Raw genomic sequence first — 26,376 nt, 5'->3', positions numbered from 1 at the left:
TGTATCGTCTGAGCCAGATGCCTTCAAACCATTCTGGATGTTGGATCATCTGGGCCATGGTGTCATTGGAGACCTTTCAGGGGGTCTTGGCTGGTCAAACCTGATGTATCTTAATCTTGAACAATTCCATAGCCTTTGGCTTTCTGTGGGAACAAAAGAGACTCTTTTCCAAAGCAACATATCCTTATATCCAAATTTTGAAGTCAAGGTATCTTTAAAGTATACATATTGGTTTAACTCAGCTTCCTTTACAATCAAATATTTCTCTGCAGTTAAGAATCCCAAAGACAACACAATCCAGATTCTCTGTGTAACATTCATCTTCACGTGGCTTATTTTTTATACTACCTTTACTGTCTCTTTAATGACTTTATTTTTTAAAACTATGTATTTGTTTCTATAACTCTATCTATCACCTTTTCTGTCTCTTTCAAGCCTACGTATCTTTTACACACATTGTAAACTATTACATCTGAATCTGTCTTATTTAAGCTGCAGCAGCTGTGGCTGCTGGCTCCGCCCACCTCAGCTTCCCAACATGGCTACGTTTACCACCAGCTCTGGGAGCTATCGTGGGTCTATGCTTTTATCCAAGCAGCGTGTAGTCCAGAAACCTCTTTTTTTGTTTTGTACCTGCAAAGGCTAAATCCACTACGCAGCTTAATGTGCCATTTGCAGAGGCCTCATTTCCGCCCTACTGCAGATCAAGCACACGCGCTAGGAACCCGCCAATAGCTCAAACCAGCAGCTGCCGCTCATTTGAGAGAGACAATTAGGAAGCTGTTTTTAGCTCCGTTTTAGAATCTTTTTTCAGGTTTTAGGTGGAAACTCTTGCCACCACGTTGGACGCCATTTGTAGCTAGAGTTTTCCTGTCTTGCCCACAGTCAGGATATATCTCTTTCACCTGCCAGTCCCACAGCCTCTCAGACCCGACCAAGTAAACACAGAGACTTATGTTGCTTTCAAACTGTATGGCTGTGGCAGGCTTCTTGCTAACTGTTCTTATAGCTTAAATTAATCCATTTCCTTTAATCTATACCTTGCCACATGGCTCGTGGCTTACCGTCATCTTCACAAGCTGTTTCTCATCATGGCGGCTGGCAGTGTCTCTCTGACTCAGCCTTCCACTTCCCAGCTTTATTCTCCTCCTTGCCCTGCCTATACTTCCTGCCTAGCCAACGGCCAATCAGTGTTTTATTGATTAATTAGCAACACATTTGCCATACATCCCACAGCACTTCCCCCCCCTTTTTTTTTCCAAAAGGAAGGTTTTAACCTTAACAAAGTAAAATTACATATAATTTGGGAATTTGGGCATAGCTTGTCTTACTACTTCCTGCTGGAAGGGGGCGCTGTATCTTATGGGGAAACAAAGAAAATTTTAGAATTATGGAATAGTCCATGAGGCTGTATCGTCTGAGCCAGATGCCTTCAAACCATTCTGGATGTTGGATCATCTGGGCCATGGTGTCATTGGAGACCTTTCAGGGGGTCTTGGCTGGTCAAACCTGATGTATCTTAAAATCTTGAACAATTCCATAGCCTTTGGCTTTCTGTGGGAACAAAAGAGACTCTTTTCCAAAGCAACATATCCTTATATCCAAATTTTGAAGTCAAGGTATCTTTAAAGTATACATATTGGTTTAACTCAGCTTCCTTTACAATCAAATATTTCTCTGCAGTTAAGAATCCCAAAGACAACACAATCCAGATTCTCTGTGTAATATTTATCTTCACGTGGCTTATTTTTTATACTACCTTTACTGTCTCTTTAATGACTTTATTTTTTAAAACTATGTATTTGTTTCTATAACTCTATCTATCACCTTTTCTGTCTCTTTCAAGCCTACCTATCTTTTACACACATTGTAAACTATTACATCTGAATCTGTCTTATTTAAACTGGAGCAGCTGTGGCTGCTGGCTCCGCCCACCTCAGCTTCCCAACATGGCTACGTTTACCACCAGCTCTGGGAGCTATCGTGGGTCTATGCTTTTATCCAAGCAGCGTGTAGTCCAGAAACCTCTTTTTTTGTTTTGTACCTGCAAAGGCTAAATCCACTACGCAGCTTAATGTGCCACTTGCAGAGGCCTCATTTCCGCCCTACTGCAGATCAAGCACACGCGCTAGGAACCCGCCAATAGCTCAAACCAGCAGCTGCCGCTCATTTGAGAGAGACAATTAGGAAGCTGTTTTTAGCTCCGTTTTAGAATCTTTTTTCAGGTTTTAGGTGGAAACTCTTGCCACCACGTTGGACGCCATTTGTAGCTAGAGTTTTCCTGTCTTGCCCACAGTCAGGATATATCTCTTTCACCTGCCAGTCCCACAGCCTCTCAGACCCGACCAAGTAAACACAGAGACTTATGTTGCTTTCAAACTGTATGGCTGTGGCAGGCTTCTTGCTAACTGTTCTTATAGCTTAAATTAATCCATTTCCTTTAATCTATACCTTGCCACATGGCTCGTGGCTTACCGTCATCTTCACAAGCTGTTTCTCATCATGGCGGCTGGCAGTGTCTCTCTGACTCAGCCTTCCACTTCCCAGCTTTATTCTCCTCCTTGCCCTGCCTATACTTCCTGCCTAGCCAACGGCCAATCAGTGTTTTATTGATTAATTAGCAACACATTTGCCATACATCCCACAGCACTTCCCCCCCCTTTTTTTTTCCAAAAGGAAGGTTTTAACCTTAACAAAGTAAAATTACATATAATTTGGGAATTTGGGCATAGCTTGTCTTACTACTTCCTGCTGGAAGGGGGCGCTGTATCTTATGGGGAAACAAAGAAAATTTTAGAATTATGGAATAGTCCATGAGGCTGTATCGTCTGAGCCAGATGCCTTCAAACCATTCTGGATGTTGGATCATCTGGGCCATGGTGTCATTGGAGACCTTTCAGGGGGTCTTGGCTGGTCAAACCTGATGTATCTTAATCTTGAACAATTCCATAGCCTTTGGCTTTCTGTGGGAACAAAAGAGACTCTTTTCCAAAGCAACATATCCTTATATCCAAATTTTGAAGTCAAGGTATCTTTAAAGTATACATATTGGTTTAACTCAGCTTCCTTTACAATCAAATATTTCTCTGCAGTTAAGAATCCCAAAGACAACACAATCCAGATTCTCTGTGTAACATTCATCTTCACGTGGCTTATTTTTTATACTACCTTTACTGTCTCTTTAATGACTTTATTTTTTAAAACTATGTATTTGTTTCTATAACTCTATCTATCACCTTTTCTGTCTCTTTCAAGCCTACGTATCTTTTACACACATTGTAAACTATTACATCTGAATCTGTCTTATTTAAGCTGCAGCAGCTGTGGCTGCTGGCTCCGCCCACCTCAGCTTCCCAACATGGCTACGTTTACCACCAGCTCTGGGAGCTATCGTGGGTCTATGCTTTTATCCAAGCAGCGTGTAGTCCAGAAACCTCTTTTTTTGTTTTGTACCTGCAAAGGCTAAATCCACTACGCAGCTTAATGTGCCACTTGCAGAGGCCTCATTTCCGCCCTACTGCAGATCAAGCACACGCGCTAGGAACCCGCCAATAGCTCAAACCAGCAGCTGCCGCTCATTTGAGAGAGACAATTAGGAAGCTGTTTTTAGCTCCGTTTTAGAATCTTTTTTCAGGTTTTAGGTGGAAACTCTTGCCACCACGTTGGACGCCATTTGTAGCTAGAGTTTTCCTGTCTTGCCCACAGTCAGGATATATCTCTTTCACCTGCCAGTCCCACAGCCTCTCAGACCCGACCAAGTAAACACAGAGACTTATGTTGCTTTCAAACTGTATGGCTGTGGCAGGCTTCTTGCTAACTGTTCTTATAGCTTAAATTAATCCATTTCCTTTAATCTATACCTTGCCACATGGCTCGTGGCTTACCGTCATCTTCACAAGCTGTTTCTCATCATGGCGGCTGGCAGTGTCTCTCTGACTCAGCCTTCCACTTCCCAGCTTTATTCTCCTCCTTGCCCTGCCTATACTTCCTGCCTAGCCAACGGCCAATCAGTGTTTTATTGATTAATTAGCAACACATTTGCCATACATCCCACAGCACTCATATGCAAATGAAGGCTTGTGTTTGGACCAATCACAACAGTTACATTTATTCCGAACAATCACAAGAGGGGTCATATGCTAATGAAGGTGTGTTTGGACCAATCACAGCACTCACATTTATGCCTAGGAATCACAAAAGTTCTCATATGCAAATGAAGGGTCTGTGTGGACCAATCACAGCACTCATATTCATTCCAACCAATCACAAAAGGCCTCATATGCAAATGAAGGCTGCGTTTTACCAATCAGAGCACTCATATATGTACCAACCAATCACAAAAGGCCTCATATGCAAATGAAGTGTCTGTGTGGACCAATCACAGCACTCATGTTTATGCTAACCAATCACAAGAGGCCTCATATGCAAATGAAGGCTGTGTTTAACCAACCACAGCACTCATATTTGCACCAACCAATAAGAAAAGCCCCATATGCAAATGCAGGTTATATTTACACCAATCACAGCACTCACATTTACAACCAATCACAAGGGGCCTCACATGCAAATGAAGGCTTGTGTTTGGACCAATCACAACAGTTACATTTATTCCAAACAATCACAAGAGTGGTCATATGCTAATGAAGGTGTGTTTGGACCAATCACAGCACTCACATTTATGACAAGGTATCACAAAAGGCCTCATAAGTAAATGAAGGGTCTGTGTGGACCAATCACAGCATTCACATTTATCCCAACCAATCACAAAAGGCCTCATATGCAAATGATGACTGTGTTTTACCAATCACAGCACTCATATTTGCACCAACCAATAAGGAAAGCCCTATATGCAAATGCAGGGTATATTTACACCAATCACAGCACCCACATTTACAACCAATCAAAAGGGGCCTCATATGTAGCTAGAGTTTTCCTGTCTTGCCCACAGTCAGGATATATCTCTTTCACCTGCCAGTCCCACAGCCTCTCAGACCCGACCAAGTAAACACAGAGACTTATGTTGCTTTCAAACTGTATGGCTGTGGCAGGCTTCTTGCTAACTGTTCTTATAGCTTAAATTAATCCATTTCCTTTAATCTATACCTTGCCACATGGCTCGTGGCTTACCGTCATCTTCACAAGCTGTTTCTCATCATGGCGGCTGGCAGTGTCTCTCTGACTCAGCCTTCCACTTCCCAGCTTTATTCTCCTCCTTGCCCTGCCTATACTTCCTGCCTAGCCAACGGCCAATCAGTGTTTTATTGATTAATTAGCAACACATTTGCCATACATCCCACAGCACTTCCCCCTTTTTTTTTTTCAAAAAGGAAGGTTTTAACCTTAACAAAGTAAAATTACATATAATTTGGGAATTTGGGCGTAGCTTCTCTTACTACTTCCTGCTGGAAGGGGGCGCTGTATCTTATGGGGAAACAAAGAAAATTTTAGAATTATGGAATAGTCCATGAGGCTGTATCGTCTGAGCCAGATGCCTTCAAACCATTCTGGATGTTGGATCATCTGGGCCATGGTGTCATTGGAGACCTTTCAGGGGGTCTTGGCTGGTCAAACCTGATGTATCTTAAAATCTTGAACAATTCCATAGCCTTTGGCTTTCTGTGGGAACAAAAGAGACTCTTTTCCAAAGCAACATATCCTTATATCCAAATTTTGAAGTCAAGGTATCTTTAAAGTATACATATTGGTTTAACTCAGCTTCCTTTACAATCAAATATTTCTCTGCAGTTAAGAATCCCAAAGACAACACAATCCAGATTCTCTGTGTAATATTTATCTTCACGTGGCTTATTTTTTATACTACCTTTACTGTCTCTTTAATGACTTTATTTTTTAAAACTATGTATTTGTTTCTATAACTCTATCTATCACCTTTTCTGTCTCTTTCAAGCCTACCTATCTTTTACACACATTGTAAACTATTACATCTGAATCTGTCTTATTTAAACTGGAGCAGCTGTGGCTGCTGGCTCCGCCCACCTCAGCTTCCCAACATGGCTACGTTTACCACCAGCTCTGGGAGCTATCGTGGGTCTATGCTTTTATCCAAGCAGCGTGTAGTCCAGAAACCTCTTTTTTTGTTTTGTACCTGCAAAGGCTAAATCCACTACGCAGCTTAATGTGCCATTTGCAGAGGCCTCATTTCCGCCCTACTGCAGATCAAGCACACGCGCTAGGAACCCGCCAATAGCTCAAACCAGCAGCTGCCGCTCATTTGAGAGAGACAATTAGGAAGCTGTTTTTAGCTCCGTTTTAGAATCTTTTTTCAGGTTTTAGGTGGAAACTCTTGCCACCACGTTGGACGCCATTTGTAGCTAGAGTTTTCCTGTCTTGCCCACAGTCAGGATATATCTCTTTCACCTGCCAGTCCCACAGCCTCTCAGACCCGACCAAGTAAACACAGAGACTTATGTTGCTTTCAAACTGTATGGCTGTGGCAGGCTTCTTGCTAACTGTTCTTATAGCTTAAATTAATCCATTTCCTTTAATCTATACCTTGCCACATGGCTCGTGGCTTACCGTCATCTTCACAAGCTGTTTCTCATCATGGCGGCTGGCAGTGTCTCTCTGACTCAGCCTTCCACTTCCCAGCTTTATTCTCCTCCTTGCCCTGCCTATACTTCCTGCCTAGCCAACGGCCAATCAGTGTTTTATTGATTAATTAGCAACACATTTGCCATACATCCCACAGCACTCATATGCAAATGAAGGCTTGTGTTTGGACCAATCACAACAGTTACATTTATTCCGAACAATCACAAGAGGGGTCATATGCTAATGAAGGTGTGTTTGGACCAATCACAGCACTCACATTTATGCCTAGGAATCACAAAAGTTCTCATATGCAAATGAAGGGTCTGTGTGGACCAATCACAGCACTCATATTTATTCCAACCAATCACAAAAGGCCTCATATGCAAATGAAGGCTGTGTTTTACCAATCAGAGCACTCATATATGTACCAACCAATCACAAAAGGCCTCATATGCAAATGAAGTGTCTGTGTGGACCAATCACAGCACTCATGTTTATGCTAACCAATCACAAGAGGCCTCATATGCAAATGAAGGCTGTGTCTAACCAATCACAGCACTCATATTTGCACCAACCAATAAGAAAAGCCCCATATGCAAATGCAGGGTATATTTACACCAATCACAGCACTCACATTTACAACCAATCAAAAGGGCCTCATATGCAAATGAAGGCTTGTGTTTGGACCAATCACAACAGTTACATTTATTCCGAACAATCACAAGAGGGGTCATATGCTAATGAAGGTGTGTTTGGACCAATCACAGCACTCACATTTATGACAAGGAATCACAAAAGGCCTCATACGCAAATGAAGGGTCTGTGTGGACCAATCACAGCACTCATATTTATGCCAACCAATCACAGGAAGCCTCATATGCAAATGAAGGCTGTGTTTGGACCAATAACAGCACTCATATTTATACCACCCAATCACAAGCAGCTTCATATGCTAATGAAAGTGTGTTTGGACCAATCACAGCAGTCATATTAATGCAAACCAATCACAAGAGGCCTCATATGCAAATGAAAATGTGTTTGGACCGATCATAGCACTCATATTTGCACCAAACAATCACAAATGGCTTCTTATGCAAATTTAGGCTCATGTTTGGCCTAATCACTGCACTCATATTTGCACCAACCAATCATGAAAGGCTACTAATGCAAATTAAGGCTTGTGTATGGACCAATCATAGCACTTACATTTATACTATCCAATCACAAGAGGCCTCATATGCTAATGAAAGTGTGTTTGGACCAATTACAGCACTCACATTTAGGCCACCCATCACAAATGGCTTCTAATGCAAATGTAGGCTTGTGTTTGGACCAATCACAGCATTCACGTTTGCACCATCCAATCACACTGGGCCTCTCATGAAAATTAAAGCAATGTTTGGACCAATCCCAGCACTCATATTTGCACCAACCAATCACAAAAGGGTTCTTATGCAAATTAAGGCTTGTGTTTGGACTAATCACAGCACTCACATTTATTCCAAACAATCACAAGAGGGGTCATATGCTAATGAAGGTGTGTTTGGACCAATCACAGCACTCACATTTATGACAAGGAATCATAAAAGGCCTCATACGCAAATGAAGGGTCTGTGTGGACCAATCACAGCAGTCATGTTTATGCTAACCAATCACAAGAGGCCTCATATGCAAATGAAGGCTGTGTTTAACCAATCACAGCACTCATATTTGCACCAACCAATAAGAAAAGCCCCATATGCAAATGCAGGGTATATTTACACCAATCACAGCACCCACATTTACAACCAATCAAAAGGGGCCTCATATGCAAATGAAGGCTTGTGTTTGGACCAATCACAACAGTCATATTTATTCCGAACAATCACAAGAGGGGTCATATGCTAATGAATGTGTGTTTGGACCAATCACAGCACTCACATTTATGCCAAGGAATCACAAAAGGCCTCATATGCAAATGAAGGGTCTGTGTGGACCAATCACAGCACTCACATTTATCCCAACCAGTCACAAAAGGCCTCATATGCAAATGAAGTGTCTGTGTGGACCAATCACAGCACTCATGTTTATGCTAACCAATCACAAGAGGCCTCATATGCAAATGAAGGCTGTGTTTAACCAATCACAGCACTCATATTTGCACCAACCAATAAGAAAAGGCCCCATATGCAAATGCAGGTTATATTTACACCAATCACTGCACTCACATTTACAACCAATCAAAAGGGGCCTCATATGCAAATGAAGGCTTGTGTTTGGACCAATCACAACAGTCATATTTATGCCAACCAATTACAAGAGGCCTCATATGCAAATGAAAGTGTGTTTGGACCAATCACAGCACTCACATTTATGCCAACCAATCACAAAAGGCTTATGCAAATGCAGGCTTGTTTATGGACCTATCATAGCACTCATGTTTATGCTAACCAATCACAAGAGGCCTCATATGAAAATGAAGGCTGTGTTTTACCAATCACAGCACTCATATTTGCACCAACCAATCAGAAAAGTCCTCATATGCAAATGAAGGGTTATATTTGGACCAATCACTGCACTCACATTCACACCAACCACAAAAGGCCTTATATGCAAATGAAGCGTTGTGTTTAGACCAATCACAGCAGTGTAAGTTCTTTTTAACCACTTAAAATCCTCTTATGCAAATGAAGGTTTGTGTTTTCACCAATCATTGCACTTTCTTTTATAGCAGTCTCTTGAGACTAATTACAGCACTCTCACTTTTTTATTAGTCTGTTTTGTACCAATCATTGCAAACAACTTATATAAATGAAAAGTTGTATTTGAATCAATCATATCAATGTCTATTCTATCAATTATAACAGCCCTCCTATGCATATATAGGACTGCATTTGCACCTCTTGTAATTTTTTTGCACCAATCAGTGCATTGTCCTGTTTGAGTTAATCATAGCAATTCTTTTATCCAAATGAAGGTTTGTGTTTGTACAAACCATGACATTTTCTTTTTATTATCAGTCACACCAGTTCCTGTTCTAAGCACACAAGAAATATACTCTCACTCTAAGACACCTATGTAGACTTACTCTAAGCTCACCTAGAATTTACCAAGGCTTGTGATATTAAAGATTTTAGAACAGACTGGATGTACAGCCCAACATCTGAGCACTGCAAGACTAAAGTACCTGGCTCATGTTGTATGGACATAGCAGCTGCCTTGTCACCAACTTCCTTCTGTGCTGCCTCCACAAGACCTGGTGCATGCATCCTGACCTGGCAGAGATGGTAAGCCACAACAAGTGCTCATCTCCATCAGAGGCAACTGAAAGTGTCCTATCAAAAGTAGTATGGCTGGCACCACCACATTCTACAAAGTTAAAAGACGTGAAAACTTCCTCTCTCTCTGCTCTGCACAGATTTTGTTCAGATTGCACATAAAAAGGAGCTGATAAATGGCTGCCAATAATATTGTAACTGTTGATGGTTCAGTCCATCTTCTACCAGGAGATAATTTGTATGTGAAAGATTCATACTTCTTTGATAAGCATGTGTCTACTGATAAAAAGACTGAAATAATCATGAAATAAGGCAAGGTACTTCACCAAATGGTGATCCACTACCTCCACCTTTACAATATCCATATGGTTCTTCCATCAAAGAATAAGCACATCCACCTTAAGAATAAGGTAATAAAGAAGAGCCATGCTGTCTACTTGTAAGTTGGTCTGATTATATAGTGCTAACAAATAATGAGGTTCCACTAAACATGTCTAAAACCTAAGAACTTTGTGCCTACAAAAAATATAATGAGGTATTTGCTGTGTCACATGCATTGTGGAGTCATCTTGCTGGTCCTATGTTTCTCAAATTTTAAAGACATAGGAAGCCTTACAAAACACAGGCTGGTGAGATATCTCAGCAGGTAAAAGCAATTGCCCTGTGTGCCTGGCGACCTGAGTTTGATCCCCAGAGTCTATGAAAAGTTGGAAAAAGAGAAACTATTTGTCTTAGTTAGGGTTTCTATTTCTGTGAAGAGACACCATGACTACAGCAACTCATAAAGTAAAAACATTTAATTGGGTGGCTTATAGTTTCATAGATTTAGTCCATTATCATAATGGCAGGAAACATGGTGGCATGTAGGCAGACATGGTGCTGGTCCTACATCTTTAATCCACAGGCAACAGGAAGTGAATTGAGACACTTGGCATGGCTTGAGCACATATGAGACCTCAAAGTCTCCCTCCACAGTGACGCACTTCCTCCAACAAGCCATACCTACTCCAACAAAGCTTCACCTCCTAATAATGCCACTCTCTATGAGCTTATGGGAGCCAATTACAGTCAAACCACCACACTACTCTACAAAGTTGTCCCCTACCTCCACACATATGCCATGGCATGTGTGCCCTCACACACACACACACACACACACACACACACACACACACACACACACACCAGAGAACATATGCAAATGAAAGTTGTCTTTGAACCAATCACAGCACTCACATTTACACCAACCAATCACAAAAGGCCTCATATGCAAATGAGGGGTGAGTTGTACAGCTGATTTCCACAAAATTTCTTGATTTTCTTGTGAATAAAATAAAGGCAATAACTAACTGTGAGTGGCGCACGCCTTTAATCCCAGTACTTGGGAGGCAGAGGCAGGCGCATCTCTGTGAGTTTGAGGCCAGCCTGGGCTACAGAGTGAGTTCCAGGAAAAGGCGCAAAGCTACACAGAGAAACCCTGTCCTCGAAAAACCAAAAAAAAAAAAAAAAAAAAAAAAAAAAACACAAAAAAAAACTGTGAAAAAAATGCCAGTACAAATTATTTGAAACAGTCTTCTTCCTGTGTCAGTCATTTCAGCTGCTTAGAATTAATTGTGAACTGCCCTAGAGACTTGATGTTTTTAATCTATTAACAAGCTGAGGTGGAGTGTGAACTGTAGGGACGGATTTCTCTCCTAATAAAAGATCAAAATTAATAGTCCTTAATATTTTAGAAATACTGACTTCCTTTTGCAGTGAAAATGGTGGAGCAATATACTGTTGTACTGCACATTGACTATGCTACTGAAAGTCCCTTAGTACCGAGAGCTTTGTTTTGGTTAGATACTACAAAAGAAACCAGTGAGGAGGCTGGTACTGACAGAAAATGGATTCGAGATGTCAAACTTGAGTAGTATAAAGTAGTTTCACAGCCTAACTTCCATTTCATTGTGTGACATGGGACTATTCATTACCTATAACTCATTATCCTTTTGAAAGCCATGTTAGGTAGTTAGACAAGAAGTGTGTGTCAGTATGAATTGCCATCCAAGCCTTCCCAGGAGGTGCTAGTAGAAAAACAAGGACCTCTGGAAAGCAGCAGCAAGCTTAAGTGGTTTTCCAAGGAAAATGTTCTCTTATTTTGCCTTCAAGCGGAAAGTAAATGTACATTTCTGTGGAATTATTACCTAGCTAAAAGCTGCTCTTTACTTGACAGTGTTGGCACTTTTGTCTGTAATTTCTTTCCCCACCTTCCACCTGCAAATGCACCGGGACGTCTGGTTTTTCTGCATGGAAGTGGATTAGTCTTTTCAGACAGCACCAGACAGTGAGTGGCATCTGATTATTTCACACACACACATCTGCTCTGAGAGTCTCGATAATTTCCTACTACTTTGAGGTATAGTTTTAATCAGCGCTGCCTCTTTTCCTGGCACTGAAGTGCTCACTTGATATGGCTCAGCTTTGGTTGTAGCCCAGCAGGCCACACCTTTATTTTCAAATAAATATGGCTCCCCATTGTTTTCACACCAACCTTCCATGACCTCCCAGTCTTTGCAGGTGGAAAGCCCTCAGACTAATGGAATAAGCTTTGTCTGGGATCATGGAGAACCCTAATGCCATAGGAGGGAAAGTTTCCTGGGGCTGAGGCAGATTCTCTCATCAGTTGCTGATGACTGAAGGCAAACAGACACTCATACTCTTGTACTTCTGTGTAGGGCAGTTCTTTCCTGGCCTGTTCCTGGAGCTACCCTGTGTTCTAGTTTCATTTCATTTGCTGTTGCAAATACCCTGACAAAAAGCAACAGAATGAAGGAAAAGGTTTATTTGGCTTACAATTCCAGATTACTGTCCATCATTTTAGGGAAGTCAAGGCAGGAACCCAAGAAGTTTAGGAATGTTAGGTTCATAGTCAAGAGCAAAGAGAGAAATAATGCATGTTGGATCCTTGATTGCTTGCCTTCATCTAGCTTTCTCATGTCTAATAAAATTCAGAATCCTCCTGATTATTTAATGCTGCTGTCCATGGTGGATTAGGTCTTTCCATGTGCTGGTTAGGTTTTTGCTTGTTTGTTTGTTTGGTTGGTTGGTTGGTTGGTTTTGTTATTGCTGGTAGTGGTTGTCAAGGTGACATAAGCTAGGATCTCAGTAAAGGGAATCTCAGTTGAGGAAATATTCCTATCATATTGCCATGTAAACAAGTCTGTGAGGCATTCTTTGAATTAGTGTTTGATATGGAAAGGTCCAGCCCACTGTGGGTGATGCCACCCTGGGTCATGGGGCAGGTGGTCCTGGCTTGTATAAAACAAGAAGCTGAGCAGGCCATGGATGTGAGCCAGCAAGCAGTCTTCCTCCATGGTACCTGCTTCAGTTCCTGCCCTGACTTCCCTTCATGATGGACTGGGAGCTGTCAGGAAAACTAAAACCCTTTCTGCCCTAGGTTGCTTTCAGCTATGGTATCTTTAAAACAGCAACAGAAAACAAACTAGAACACCAATCAAAACTTTCCACAGTCACGGCCACCGGCCAACCTAGATAATTCCTTTATTGAAACTTTTCCCAAGTGATCTAGATTGTATCAAGTGAACAGTTAAAACCAACCACCACACTTTAGGACTGAGCAAATATCACCCCCACTGGACTTCACCTGCTATCACATACTTGCTAAGCATTTTTTAAAATCCTTTATTTATTTTTTTATTTTAAGTGCATTGGTGTGTTGCCTGCATGTAGATCTGTGCGAGGGTGCCAGATCCTGTAGAACCAGAGTTATAGACAGTTGTGAGCTGCCATGTGGGTGCTGGAAATTGAACCCAGGTCCTCTGAATGAGCAGCCAGTGCTCTTAATCTCTGAGCCATCTCTCCAGCCCCTTGTTAAGCATTTTTAACTTTTAGTTTCTCTTTTCTATTCTTAGTAAAGTCATTGGCATGAATTCATGTTTTGAAGTCCTCTGAGTGAATCCAAAATAGAGACTTATTTCCGTACTCCTTGTTATTGCTTCTCTACACACACAGCCTTGGTCATACCTGGATTCCAACAACATATTCACCCCCTGCTATACACACAGGCTGCTTAGAATTTTTAGCTATTGTGGAAAGCATTGCAATGAACACAAGAGTACAAAAGTCTTTTTGAAATATGGAGTTCATTTCCTTTGGTCATATAACCAATAGAAGGTTTGCTGAATAATACGGTAGTACTAGTTTTTATCTGATTTTTTTGAGAAGCATCCATGCTACTTTGTATTACAGCTTTGTTAATTTGCATTCCTACTAACAATGTGAAATTATTTCCTTTTTACAGTTGTGCATGTCATCTTTGTAGTAATTTTGAGCACTATTTGTAAGTCTGTTGACCACTTCCATGCATTCTTTTGAGAAGTTTAGCAAGTTTATTGGCTTTCCTAATGAGTTACTTGAGTTCCCTATGTATCTTGGTTACTTTCTTCTTATCAGATGCAGTTATTTTCTCACATCACCTAGATTGTCTCTTTACTTTGTTAGTTGTTTCCCTTGTTATACAGAAGTATTGAAATTGTTGTGATCTCAGGTTATAAGATGTGATCCCATTTGTCTGTTTTTGCTTTTGTTTCCTATACTTTTGAGATCCTATCCCCCCACTGCCAAAAAATATGGTTGACAAAATCAATGCCATGGAACTTACCCCCTACACTTCCCAAATTATTTTCTAGTTGTCTTACCATTTCAGGTATTACAGTTAAATCTCTAATCCATTCTATTTTGATTTTATGTATGGTATATAATACTTATATAGGATAAGTATTTAGTTTTATTTTTCTGTCTGTAGACATCCAATCTGTCCAGCACTATTTATTAAAGCTATTGTCCTTTGTCTATGTGTGTTTCTGGTACTTGTCTTAGTCACTGTTTTAGTGCTATGAAGAAACACTTTGACCACAGCAACTGTTATAAGAGAAAATATTCAGTTGAGGTGGCAGCTTACAGTTTCAGAGGTTTAGTCCATTATCATCATGACAGGGAGCATAGTGGCATGCAGGCAGACATGGTGCTGGAGAAGTAGTTAAGAACTACATCCTGATCTGTAGGGAGGGAGTTGGGGGAGGGGGAGGGAGAGGGAGAGAGAGACAGAGACACTGACTAGGCTTTTGAAACCTCAAAGCCCACCTCCCAGTGACACTTCCTCCAACAAGGTCACACCTCCTAATCCTTTTCTAATAATGTCACTCCTTTGTGACTAAGTATTCAAATACATGAGCCTATGGGAGTACATTCTTATTCAAACCACTTTTATTGAAAGTACTTTTATTGAAAATCAGTTGACCACAAATTCCTGGATTTATTTCTGGGTTCTTCAATAGATTCCATGTGCCTATTTTTTTTTTTTTTTTTTTTGGTTTTTCGAGACAGGGTTTCTCTGTGTAGCTTTGCGCCTTTTCTGGAACTCGCTTTGGAGACCAGGCTGGCCTCGAACTCACAGAGATCCGCCTGGCTCTGCCTCCCAAGTGCTGAGATTAAAGGCGTGCGCCACCACCGCCCGGCTTATTTGGTTATTTTTTATGCTAGTACCATATTGTTTTGATTACTTTCACAAGGTAGCACACATTTGTTTCAGTATAAAGCAAATAAATATATATTTATATACAAATGTTAGTAGGAAACATTTAATATTGTTTGAATATATGTTTTGCAAATAAAATTTGACTATATTTTCCTTTTATTGATGTCATTCTTAATGCTTTATCTTCAACAATTTCTAATGTGTGATATAAAGTGGAATAAGAACACTTTTAAATAAAAATTTTTCTAAATATTCATAATTGTTCTAATCTTCTACAGTTTTAAGGCCACATAAACCAACAACTTGGCATTCAAATATTTGTTCCTCTAAAGTAGTCTAATTTCTATAGTGACAGCTGTATTTGTCCACAAATCAATTTATGTAATATTGAGTTATATAATTACCACACAAATGTATCTGTCATTTAGAACCTTAGAGACTCATACTGCTGACTCTCTGTGGGCATGAATTGATCAGAGCAAATACACATGGTCTTTGTAGAGGTAATCCTGCTCATTTTAAGAATAGACTACATTAATCTGATGAATAAGAAATGTGGGTAGTTTAAAGCAGCTTCTAAACTCTATTGAAAGTAGGGTCTGTGTCTAATGCATTCCCACACTACTTACAAAAGTACCCTATAGGAAACTGAACGAAATTCTACATTTTCCTGGGCAGAAATTGGTTGAATAATGAAAATGATGGTATGGCAGAACATGTTACCTTAAAATTTCCAAGCCAGAATATCAAATATATATATATATATATGTGTGTGTGTGTGTGTGTGTGTGTGTGTGTGTGTGTGTGCAGACTTCAAGATGACCCTACACTGTAGTATCTTTTGTATATTATTATGTTATAAAATGCACTGGTTACTTTTTTTGTCAACGTCACACAATCTAGGGGCATATGAAAACAGAACTCCAATTGAGAATTGTCTCGATCAAACTGGCCTGTAGACAAGTCTGTGGGGCATTTTCTTGAATAAAGATTGATGTGGAGCATCAGTAAAGATGTTAGGGAGCAGTTCTACCCCTGGACAGGTAGTCCTGAGTTGCATAGGAAAGAGGTTGTGCAAGGCACAAGGAGCAAGCTAATAAGTAAGTTTTCTCCATGGTCTCTGCTTCAGTTCCTGCCTCCAGAAGCCTGCTTTCAGTTCCTGCATTGATTTCCCTTCACGATGAACTATAAGATGAAATAAACCCTCTCCACTCCAAGTTGCTTTGGACATGTGGTTTGTCACAGCAATAGAAACCAAATTAAAACATCTTAAAAATCTCATTTTTATTGTGTTATACTTTCATAATTCCTGGGGTTTTTGTTTATTAAAAATCACTAGTATATTTTACCTTTAGCTGAAAGTCCACATAACATCAATATATCCCAACAATGCATGGTTTGATTCTGTACTAATATGCTCTGTATTTGTATATGAAATTTGCACTTATCTCTTTTCCTACAACCTATTTCTTAACTCAAAAATTTCACTCACTATCAAATAGGGCTGCTTTGATTAACTGTGACAGTATAGTAAATTAATGGAAACCTTCTGGGCTTTAAACAAAAATCTGGGATTACTGTCTCTCATAATTCTGCATGCTAAATTAGCTTATCAAGGTAGTTCTCAGTCAAGGTGTCATAGAGTTGCAGCCAGATGGTTGACTAAAGCTGATATCACCTGAAGCTTTGACTGGACTGGATGTTTAAGTTAGCTTGCTTCCATATCCCATACTTGATGCTGATATATGCTGGCTGATAAAGCTAGGCTTGCAAACTAAATCACTTAGGTGTCTCTTCAACATGTGGGCTGAAACTCTCACAGTGTGGGCTCTAAGAGGGAGTATTCTATGAATAGCCATTCCAAGAAAGGAAATAGAAGCTGTCAACCTTTAGACATGGGCCCAGAAACAAGTGCTTTGCCACCTCTGCCATGTTCCAATAACCAATGTAATACAACAGCTACTCAGTCCCAGAGAAGACAAATGACCCACCTCCCATTGATCATAGTATCAAAAAAGTAGAGACTATTTTAATCAACTATAATGTCCATTAGAATTTTTCATTTATGACACTATATAAACTAAAATTACTGAATTTTTTGTTTTTTGGTAGATTTGGGGATCAAATTCAAAGTGCCATGTATGCTGGGAAAAAAGATCTACTACTAGGTACTACCCTCAGCCCTACTGAAAATTTTAGAACACTAAGAAAAGTCTTTGCCACATACTTTATTTAAAATAATAAAGTTAGTATTAAATGGTCTATTTTACCTTATCATATTTTTGCTTCTGGTTTGGTTAAATAAAATACTTGCTACTCTTACGACAGAAATAAAAGTCAAGCAAATATCTCTTCTCTCTCTCTCTCTCTCTCTCTCTCTCTCTCTCTCTCTCTCTCTCTCTCTCTCTGTGTGTGTATGTGTGTGTGTGTGTGTGTGTGTGTGTGTGTGTGTGTGTGTGTGTGTGTGTGTGCGTGTGTGTCTGTCTGTGTGTCTGTGTGTCTCTGTGTGGGTCTTTGGGTCTGTGGATGAGTATTAAGATTTCAAGAGTCTCTAGCTTTACTATGTGAGGGTTTGGCTTCTGAGCTTTTTACATCTGCTCTCTGAGGAGCACAGTTCTCTGCCCTTGACTCAGTGCATAGGAGTCAGCTTTCTCTCTCTCTCTCTCTCTCTCTCTCTCTCTCTCTCTCTCTCTCTCTCTCTCACTCTTTTTTTTGAAGAATTTTTTTATTCATCTATTCATTTTATATCCTAGCAGCAGCCCCCCCCACTCTCCCCTCCCAGTTCCCCCCCCCCCACTCCTCCACTCTCAGTCCCCAGTCCCTTCTTCTGTCTCCATCAGGAAAGGGCGGGTCTCCTATAAGTATCAATAAAACTTGGCATATCAAGTTGCAGTAAGACTAAGCACCTCCCCATGTATTAAGGCTGGACAAGGTGACCCAGTATGGCGGACTTGGTTCCCAAAAGCCAGTAAAAGAGTCAGAGACAGCCTCTGTTCCCACTGTTAGAAGTCCCGTAAGAGGGCCAAGCTACATAACTGTAACATATGTGTAGAGTGCCTAGGTCAGCCCCATACAGGCTCTCTGGTTGTTGGTTCAGTCTCTGTGAGCTCCTATGAGCCCAGGTTAGTTGATTCTGTGGGTTTTCTTATGATGGCCTTGACCCCTCTGGTTCCTACAATTCTTTTTCCCCCTCCTCCGCAGAATTCCTGAACTCCACCTAATGTTAGGCTATGTGTCTCTGCATCTGCCTCCATCAGTTGCTAGGTGATGCCTCTCTGATGACAATTGGGCCAGGCACCAATCTGGTCACAGAAGATGGCCAGTTCAGGCTACTTATTCACTATTGCTAGGAATCTAACCTGGGGTCCTCCCCATAGAGGAGTGAGGTCTCTTAGGGAAATAATATCTGAGGAAATATTCCAAATGTAAGAGAAAACATGAAATATTTGCCTTTCTGAATATGCTGTATTTCATTTAAGAAGATGATATCCAGTATTTTAACTTTCTCTTCACTTATCTCCCCTTGTCTAGGTGGAGTTGGCTCCTGATATAGGCCTTCAATACAAAGGAGAGCTAACGGTTGTTTTACGTTACATTCCTCCAGAGGAGAACCCTATATTCCCAGTAGGACAACCTCAAGGTAGGGTTAAAATCAATAGATATGATCAGCAACATTCTCTTTCTGTTGTGTAAGTAGATATTAGGGTTTGGTTGGACAGTGTTACTTTTCCAGTACAATAATATAATGGGATCGGGGTCGTTGGGGAGTTGAGAAGTACATGCTATAATGTATGTAGAGAAGAAAAGTACAGGACAAAAATCCATACTTAGAAACCAACCCTGATGGGAGATTATTTCCTGTCAGTCCAAGAGACACAGAATCTCCCCAATGTGGAAGAGATGTGCTGTATGAGGGGGTTTCTAGAAAGCTGCTCTATGGACTCACTCACAGCTACTCGGGAAGTCTAGAGAAGAAATATCTGGCATAAAACATAGAAAACAAAGGGAAAATTCAGATAAAATCAATTAGAAATTTCTCTTTTCTTCCTCCTTTCATTATCTTCTTAGGCAGCTTCCTTTATTTTCCCATTCATGGCAATACCATATGGTCATCCCTAAAAACATACATACAAGTAACATTATTCAGATTGAGCAGGTTATAGTTAGGAATATATATGTATGGACATATATGCATGTAATAACAGCCAATGAAAAAAGAGACCATGAATTTGAAAGAGAGCAAGGAGGGATACATGGGAGAGTTTGGAGGAAGATTATTATAATTATGTAATTATAATTATATTATAATCTCAGAAAAAAGGAAAATAATTAAAAAAGCAAAAGCATTGTGAGGATTAAATAGGTTCATATATGTAAGGTACATCAAAGAGTATTAAATAAAGGTCCAGTCATGAATGATTATTGCTCATGTTGAACCTATTACATCAGAAAAATATTGAAATTGAAAAAGTTTTCTCCCAACCACAAAATGTAACTGAATCTAGGCTGTACCCTCTAGAACTGACCCTGCCTGAAGTTGACAATTTATAAAAAGGGAGTTATTGAATATACCCTTTGGAAGTCAGTTTAAAATATCCAAGCTATAGAAATGTCTCTCCTGGAGCTCTGGTGCTTGGGTCTGGCTTTCACCCTAGCTCTTTCTCAGTAAGAACAGGATGGTGCTGGGCGGTGGTGGTGCACGCCTTTAATCCCAGCACTCGGAAGGCAGAGCCAGGTGGATCTCTGTGAGTTCGAGGCCAGCCTGGTCTACAAAATGAGTTCCAGGACAGGCACCAAAACTACACAGAGAAACCCTGTCTTGAAAAACAAAACAAAACAAACAAACAAACAAAAAACCAGGATGGTGGTCCAGGCAGGATCCATTTTATTCCTTTAGAAGCTTTACATCTTTCCTTTCCAGAAGCTTTACATCTTTCCTTTCCAGAAGCTTTGTGTGTGCATGCATGCATGTGTGTGTGTGATATAATATATACAAAAAGACTTGATTACCAGAAAATGAAGTAACTGTAGATGTTCTCTGTAAATTGTGAAGTGTAATCACTGATCCCTTCCACCTCCTTTCTGCTGGTTCGTGCAGGAAAGAAGACCTTTAAAAAGGGAAAGAAGAAAGAGTCACCTGTCATCTCTGGCGGAATACTTGAAGTATTCATCAAAGACGCGAAGAATCTGACAGCAGTGAAATCGGGAGGCACTTCTGACAGCTTCGTGAAGGGGTAATTTTGTTCTAGCTCGTCACAGATGACACTTACTGGATGGTGAAAGGCGCTGTGAGCCACTAGACAATGGGAGTTGTGAGAGGCCCACCTTCTGCATATTGCATGTACTTTGGAAAAGCTACCCTCAAGTGCTTGCTCTTGCATCTAAAGCAATCTGAGTATGGAGTGGGCTTGCTGTTCTAGCTTTCACTGTGTCGCCAGCAGATTTCTGGAGGGCCACTTCCTGAAGGCTGGAAGGTTTTCCCAGGAGATTCATTTCTCAAAAGAGAAGAAAGCATGATTTTCTATGTATAATTTACTTTCATTTTTTTTTCTTTTTTTCGTTTGGTACAGCAACCAAAATATTAAATACATGCTGGTTTGCTCTCTTGGGGAAAATTGCAAAATGCAGAGAAATCTCAGCATCTTTCCTGGAGAGTGTTTGAGGCAGGCTCCAGGACTACCTGATACACATTTGCTGCCATATGGAGCAAATGGCAGTTTTTGAAGGAATGCTGCCCTTTAAATGGATGCTCTTGCTCATTCTAGGCAATCCAAATAGCAAGTCTCTCTCATTTCTGACTATTGTAGACTTTTCTCATGCAATTAGAAGAACATGGGCTAAAAGGATATTTTTCCATTAATTCAAGCAAACACTCAAATGTATATGTATCAACGATTAGATGCTGCTCTTTGAAAAATAGATATAACTGACCTCACAGAGCACCATTAAACATAGGAAGGAAAGCAATTTTCCATGATGCCAAGCCATAGCGTGAGTCTTCAAGGCAGAGATGTTGCCTCTTTGAAAAATGATCCAGGCCTGATGGTAGTGCCTGAAATCCTACTACTGGGGAGATTGAGTCAGGAAGATCACAAGTTTGTGTCCCTCCTGGGCTACATGTAGCAAGTGCCAGGCCAGCAGGGGGCAGAGAGTGAGATCTTGCTTTTTTTCTTTTCACGTATAATCTTTTTTTTTAAATTGTATTTTATTTAACTTTTTTTTTCATTTATTTTACATATCAAACACAGTTTCCCTGGCCTCCTCTCTTCCCATTCCCTCCCCACCACCACCCCCGCCTCCCATCTACCTCCCTCTCCATCTATTCCTCCATCTCCATTCAGAAAGGAGCAGGCCTCCCATGGGTGTATTTTCTCACAAGGAAATGAATCATACTTTTATTCTCGTGCATTTTAAGTTTGGTAAACCATATATTGAAGAGAGTAAGATGACTAGGGTTTCCACATTGCTGAATTGTGTTTGTTAGCATAAAAGAAACACTTTTTCTGAATCATGCTGCTGTAGTTAACCTCAGGCGCCCCAGCATCCAGTTTAGAACTCTGCTCCTTACTGTCTTGTATGGTAAAAATATTATTCCTGTCCTATGGCCCTATTATGACCTTCCAGGAATGACTTAACATTGTCTGGAACATTTTTTACATTTTCTTGTTGAGAATTTAAGAGGCACAAATAATAAAGAATAGTGCTTCATTCTTTTTTTAAAAAAACAGTAAATTCTCTTATGGATTCTTAACTATTAAGCCAATTTAAAAATTATGCAAGAAGTCAGAGAAATGGTTCAGTAGTAAAGAGCACTGGCTGCTTTGCAGAGGACCCAAGTTCAGTTCCCAACACCCACATGGTACCTCATAACTGTCTATAACTACAGTCTCAGGAGATCTGCTTGCACATAGTACGTAGACATACATGCAAGGAAAACAGTCATACACATAAAAATAAATAAGTAAATAAATAAATAAATACCCTTAAAATGAACTGAGGTATCTTTTCAAAGAGCCAGCGAGCAAGCAAGAACAGACATATTGGTAATGTTATGAATATGTAAATTACATAATTACATATGCTCTGCTTATGAACTGAAATATTTGTGGCTTAAGAAAGTCAGGGCCCACAAGATGGCTCAGCAAGTAAAGGGAAACAGGCTTGCTACCAAACCTAATGAACCAGTTTTGATGCCTGGTAAAAAAAAATGGTAACTGACTCTTGCAGGTTATACTTTGGCCTCACATATATGCCATGGCATGCTCCCACACATACATACATACAATAAAAAATAAATAGTATAAAAAAATTAGAAAGACATTTTCTCTTACACGTAAACAATGACTGAAGGTAATTTATCTAGGGTAGATGTGGAAACGTCCTGATTATCAGGGATGAAGGTGTTTTTCTATATCATTATGGCATCTTCTCCATGGACCAGGATACCTATCTATACAGAGTTCAACTGTCCTATGCAAGTCTAAGCTCATTGGATGTCTCCCATAACTCTTTCATAGAGCTACCTGTATTCTATTGACCAGAACCTAGTCCTGTGGCTATATGAGTTGCAAGACAGCTTTATGGTCTTAATTCTGGGAAAATATGTGCCCAAATGTAGAACCAGGGGTTTTTAATGATGGAAATACAAGAATTGAGATAAAAGAAAATGTAATATGCTAATAATAAAACCCAGGAATTTTAAAAGAGAATAAGTATAGAATGGAGATTGAGAGATAATGGCATTCTCTGGTTAATTTATTAATTTTGCCCTGTTTGATGGCAGTGCTGGGATCAAACCCAGGCCCTTGCTAGGTAAGCACTCTGTCATTGTCCTACTTACTAGTGCTGACCAATAAAGTAAGTAAAATGCCACATGACCCAATTATCTTCTTTATTTCTGGCCCATTTACTTGTATTTTTCATAATTGTTTCATGTACTTATTCCATCTACACACTCATTTTCTTCCCTAAACCATGTTTCCTGAAAGCACAAAGGTGTTCCAGACTTACAATTTGAACACAATAGAGATGACCTAGGGCACAGGTAGTCTACCAGAGAAGGGCTTCCAGGAAACATCAATGAAAGAGTATAGACCATGAAGCAAAAGACAGAGGGAAGCAGATGAAAAAGATATGTTAATGGAAAGGTTATCACTGTAGGGTTCAGTTCCACTGGGAAAACAACAAGAACTCCACATAACGTTCCTCAGGAGTGTCCGTGAAGACCTGTGGAACTCGCCGACCTTTTCTAAAACCCACTAATTGAGAACTACCCTTCAAGCATTCAGTCTTCAGTGACTTCTAGGTGCTCTGAACATAAGGGAGAAAACTCACAAAGAACCAGATAACCTGGGACACACAGGATTTGAGGGGAGAAGCTGAAAACATGCCAGGAACTAGCCACCCTGCCTTCCAATCAGCCTACAGATGACCCAAGAAGACACAGAAGTGAAGACCCAAGAAGTGAAACTCTCAATGGTGGCTACCACCACAGGTCTTTTCTTTCCCAGATGGAGAACCAAATATTTGGAAGGGTTTGGAAAGACAAAATTATATTGAAAAATGGAGAGAGGTCATTTTACTATTGTGGCACTAGTCATCCCTCCAAATAAGATATTATTTAAGCTTAGAAGAATCAGGGAGAGAACACCAAGTACGCATACTGCATTCACGCCCAGTTACACAGAATTGTAGGAAATCCAAATGACAACTCAAAGATAGCATTTTTTTAAACTTTCCCACTAATGTGATTGTGTTTCCTTCTACAGTTACCTGCTTCCTGATGATAACAAAGCCACCAAGCACAAAACTGCGGTTGTAAAAAAGAGTGTTAATCCTCAGTGGAATCACACATTCATATTCAGTGGCCTGTATCCTCAGGATATAAAGAATGTTTGCCTAGAACTCACCATCTGGGACAAGGAGGCCTTTTCCAGCAACATCTTTCTAGGAGGTGTCCGGTTAAACTCTGGAAGTGGTAAGGAATTGGGCGAGCTGGAGCTGGCCTATGCCTGGGCATGGGCAAGAGCATAACTGGTACAGGTGTGATTTGTTGTAGACTTTCATGTAGTTTGAGCTCTAACTAACTCCTGAAGTAACACAGATGCCTCATTCTGATCACTGTTAAAATATAAGTGTTAATGTGGTAGCTTACATTGCTTAAAGCTGAGCAAGTATTATATTTATACTTGATCCTTTCATAGAAAAATCTTCAATACATTCATGCAAGTCAATTTCAAGTACTTTCTTGGGTCTTCAGGTTTTGCGCAGGTGAAAATCAAGACAACACCGACTTGTGATAGGAGAAGAAGGCCTCATAAGGTTGCCTTTACTTCATCTTCTTTTAGAACTTCAACTCAAGAATGATCATGTTGAAAGGAAATCACATTTTATCTACAGACAACATTGTTCATACAAGCAATGTGTCTTAGTTTGCTTTCTATTGCTATGATAAAGACAATGACAAGGAGCAACTTGGGGAGAAAAGGGTTTATTTCAGCATGTTATTTACAGTCCATCATGAAGGTGAATCAGGGCAGGAAGTGAAGGCAGGAACATAGAGGCAGAACTGAAGTAGAACCACAGAGGAATACTGCTTACTTGCTTGCTCAGCATCGTTTTTATATAACCCAGGACCACTTGCCCAGGGGTGGCACTGCCCCCAAGCGAGCTGTTTTCTCCCACATCAATCAACAGTCAAGAGACTTCCCCACAGACTTGCCCTCAGGCCAATCAGATGGATGCATTTTCTCAATGACCTGAGTGTGTCATGTTGATAGAAAACTAAACACAGAATGAAAATATATAACTCATGTCATAAAATACAACAATGTGTGAACTAGGTGGGGAGACATGTTACAGTTGTCAAATGCTTTATCACTAGAAGTGCGCATGCAGTCACCCCAAATCTCTTTATCCCATATCTTAGGTCAGTCATATACCATGTCAACATTTTGGTTGAGAAAGACCCCATCTATATGAAGCTTTTTTTATAGATTAAGGAGAGCAGGGGATACATATGTCAGTAAACTTGAACTTCCAGGGTCAGAGAAGCTGCTATGTTAGAAATAGAGATCTTCATATCTGAGGCCAGCCTGTGAACTCACATTAACTTGGTTTAGATGAATTGGTTCTCTGCCAGGCTATCAAAGTAGGAAGGAAACAAGACATCAGGTGCCATTCTGATTTCTCTGCACAAGCTAAGCGGAAGGAAGTCATGCAGGCTTCAACAGACTGACTCCTTTGAACACTTCTCATTAGATATGGAAACTGAGAAGAGGCCAAAAGGGGAGTTTTACTTAGAAACTCCCCTCAGGGACTCTTACTTGCCTTCCAGAAGGTTGACCCCGTATGAAATGTTGTATCCTCTTTTCCCTTCTTCAGGTTTCAGCCATGGGAAGAGTGTAGACTGGATGGACTCTCGTGGGGAAGAACAACGCCTTTGGCAAAAGATGGTTGACAACCCTGGAACATCTGTAGAGGGAGTTCTCATGCTGCGTTCCAGCATGGCGAAATGTAGGCTCTGAAGGGACCAATTCTGCAAGAACTACATCTCTAGTTGCCTGCTGTTTTCTCTTGGTACAGGACTGGGACCTTGAATTCTGTTTCCCTGTCATTTCTCACCTAAGAGTATTAGGACATGAGAGGAGCTATGTCAGTGTTGTGAACATTTAGGATCTTGATGATTATCTAAAAACCATATCCTTCTATATGTTCACCTACTCAGGCTTCCCTGAGTAGACGATAGGAAGTGTACCACACCATCTTGCCAACAAGCAAAACTATGTAGTGGCTCATGGGCTTTATATCGACAGAAATGACACAAGCTTATTGGAAAATATTATTGAGATTAGGGGTCTTCAACCCTTTCCCACCCAAGTTACTTAAGGTTTCTTCAGTTTGAGAAGAGAAGGGAACACCAAGAAGGTAGATTGCTTGAAGAATAACAAAGAGAGATCCTGGCCACTTTGTTTATCCTGGGACTGCCTGTAATGTAAAGAAGGCATACTGGGAATGGTTTGGAAGATG

General features: G+C 40.4%; 1 protein-coding gene across 4 annotated transcripts in view; it reads left to right on the top strand.

Moving 5' to 3' along the window:
* Positions 1–26,139, top strand: part of Sytl5 (synaptotagmin like 5) — a 342,067-nt gene extending 315,928 nt beyond the window's left edge. For all 4 annotated transcript variants that reach the window (XM_059250097.1, XM_059250096.1, XM_059250098.1 and 1 more), the window contains 4 exons: positions 18,880–18,988; positions 20,447–20,582; positions 24,117–24,325; positions 25,732–26,139. In XM_059250097.1, the coding sequence (XP_059106080.1) occupies positions 18,880–18,988; positions 20,447–20,582; positions 24,117–24,325; positions 25,732–25,874 (597 nt within the window). In that variant the 3' untranslated portion in view covers positions 25,875–26,139. The remainder of the gene's footprint in view (positions 1–18,879; positions 18,989–20,446; positions 20,583–24,116; positions 24,326–25,731) is intronic.
* Positions 26,140–26,376: the final 237 nt, after the last annotated feature.

The sequence above is a fragment of the Peromyscus eremicus genome, chromosome X (assembly GCF_949786415.1).
Source record: "Peromyscus eremicus chromosome X, PerEre_H2_v1, whole genome shotgun sequence".
In the NCBI taxonomy this organism is placed as follows: Eukaryota; Metazoa; Chordata; class Mammalia; order Rodentia; family Cricetidae; genus Peromyscus; species Peromyscus eremicus.
This window is presented reverse-complemented; position numbering and strand designations above follow the sequence as displayed.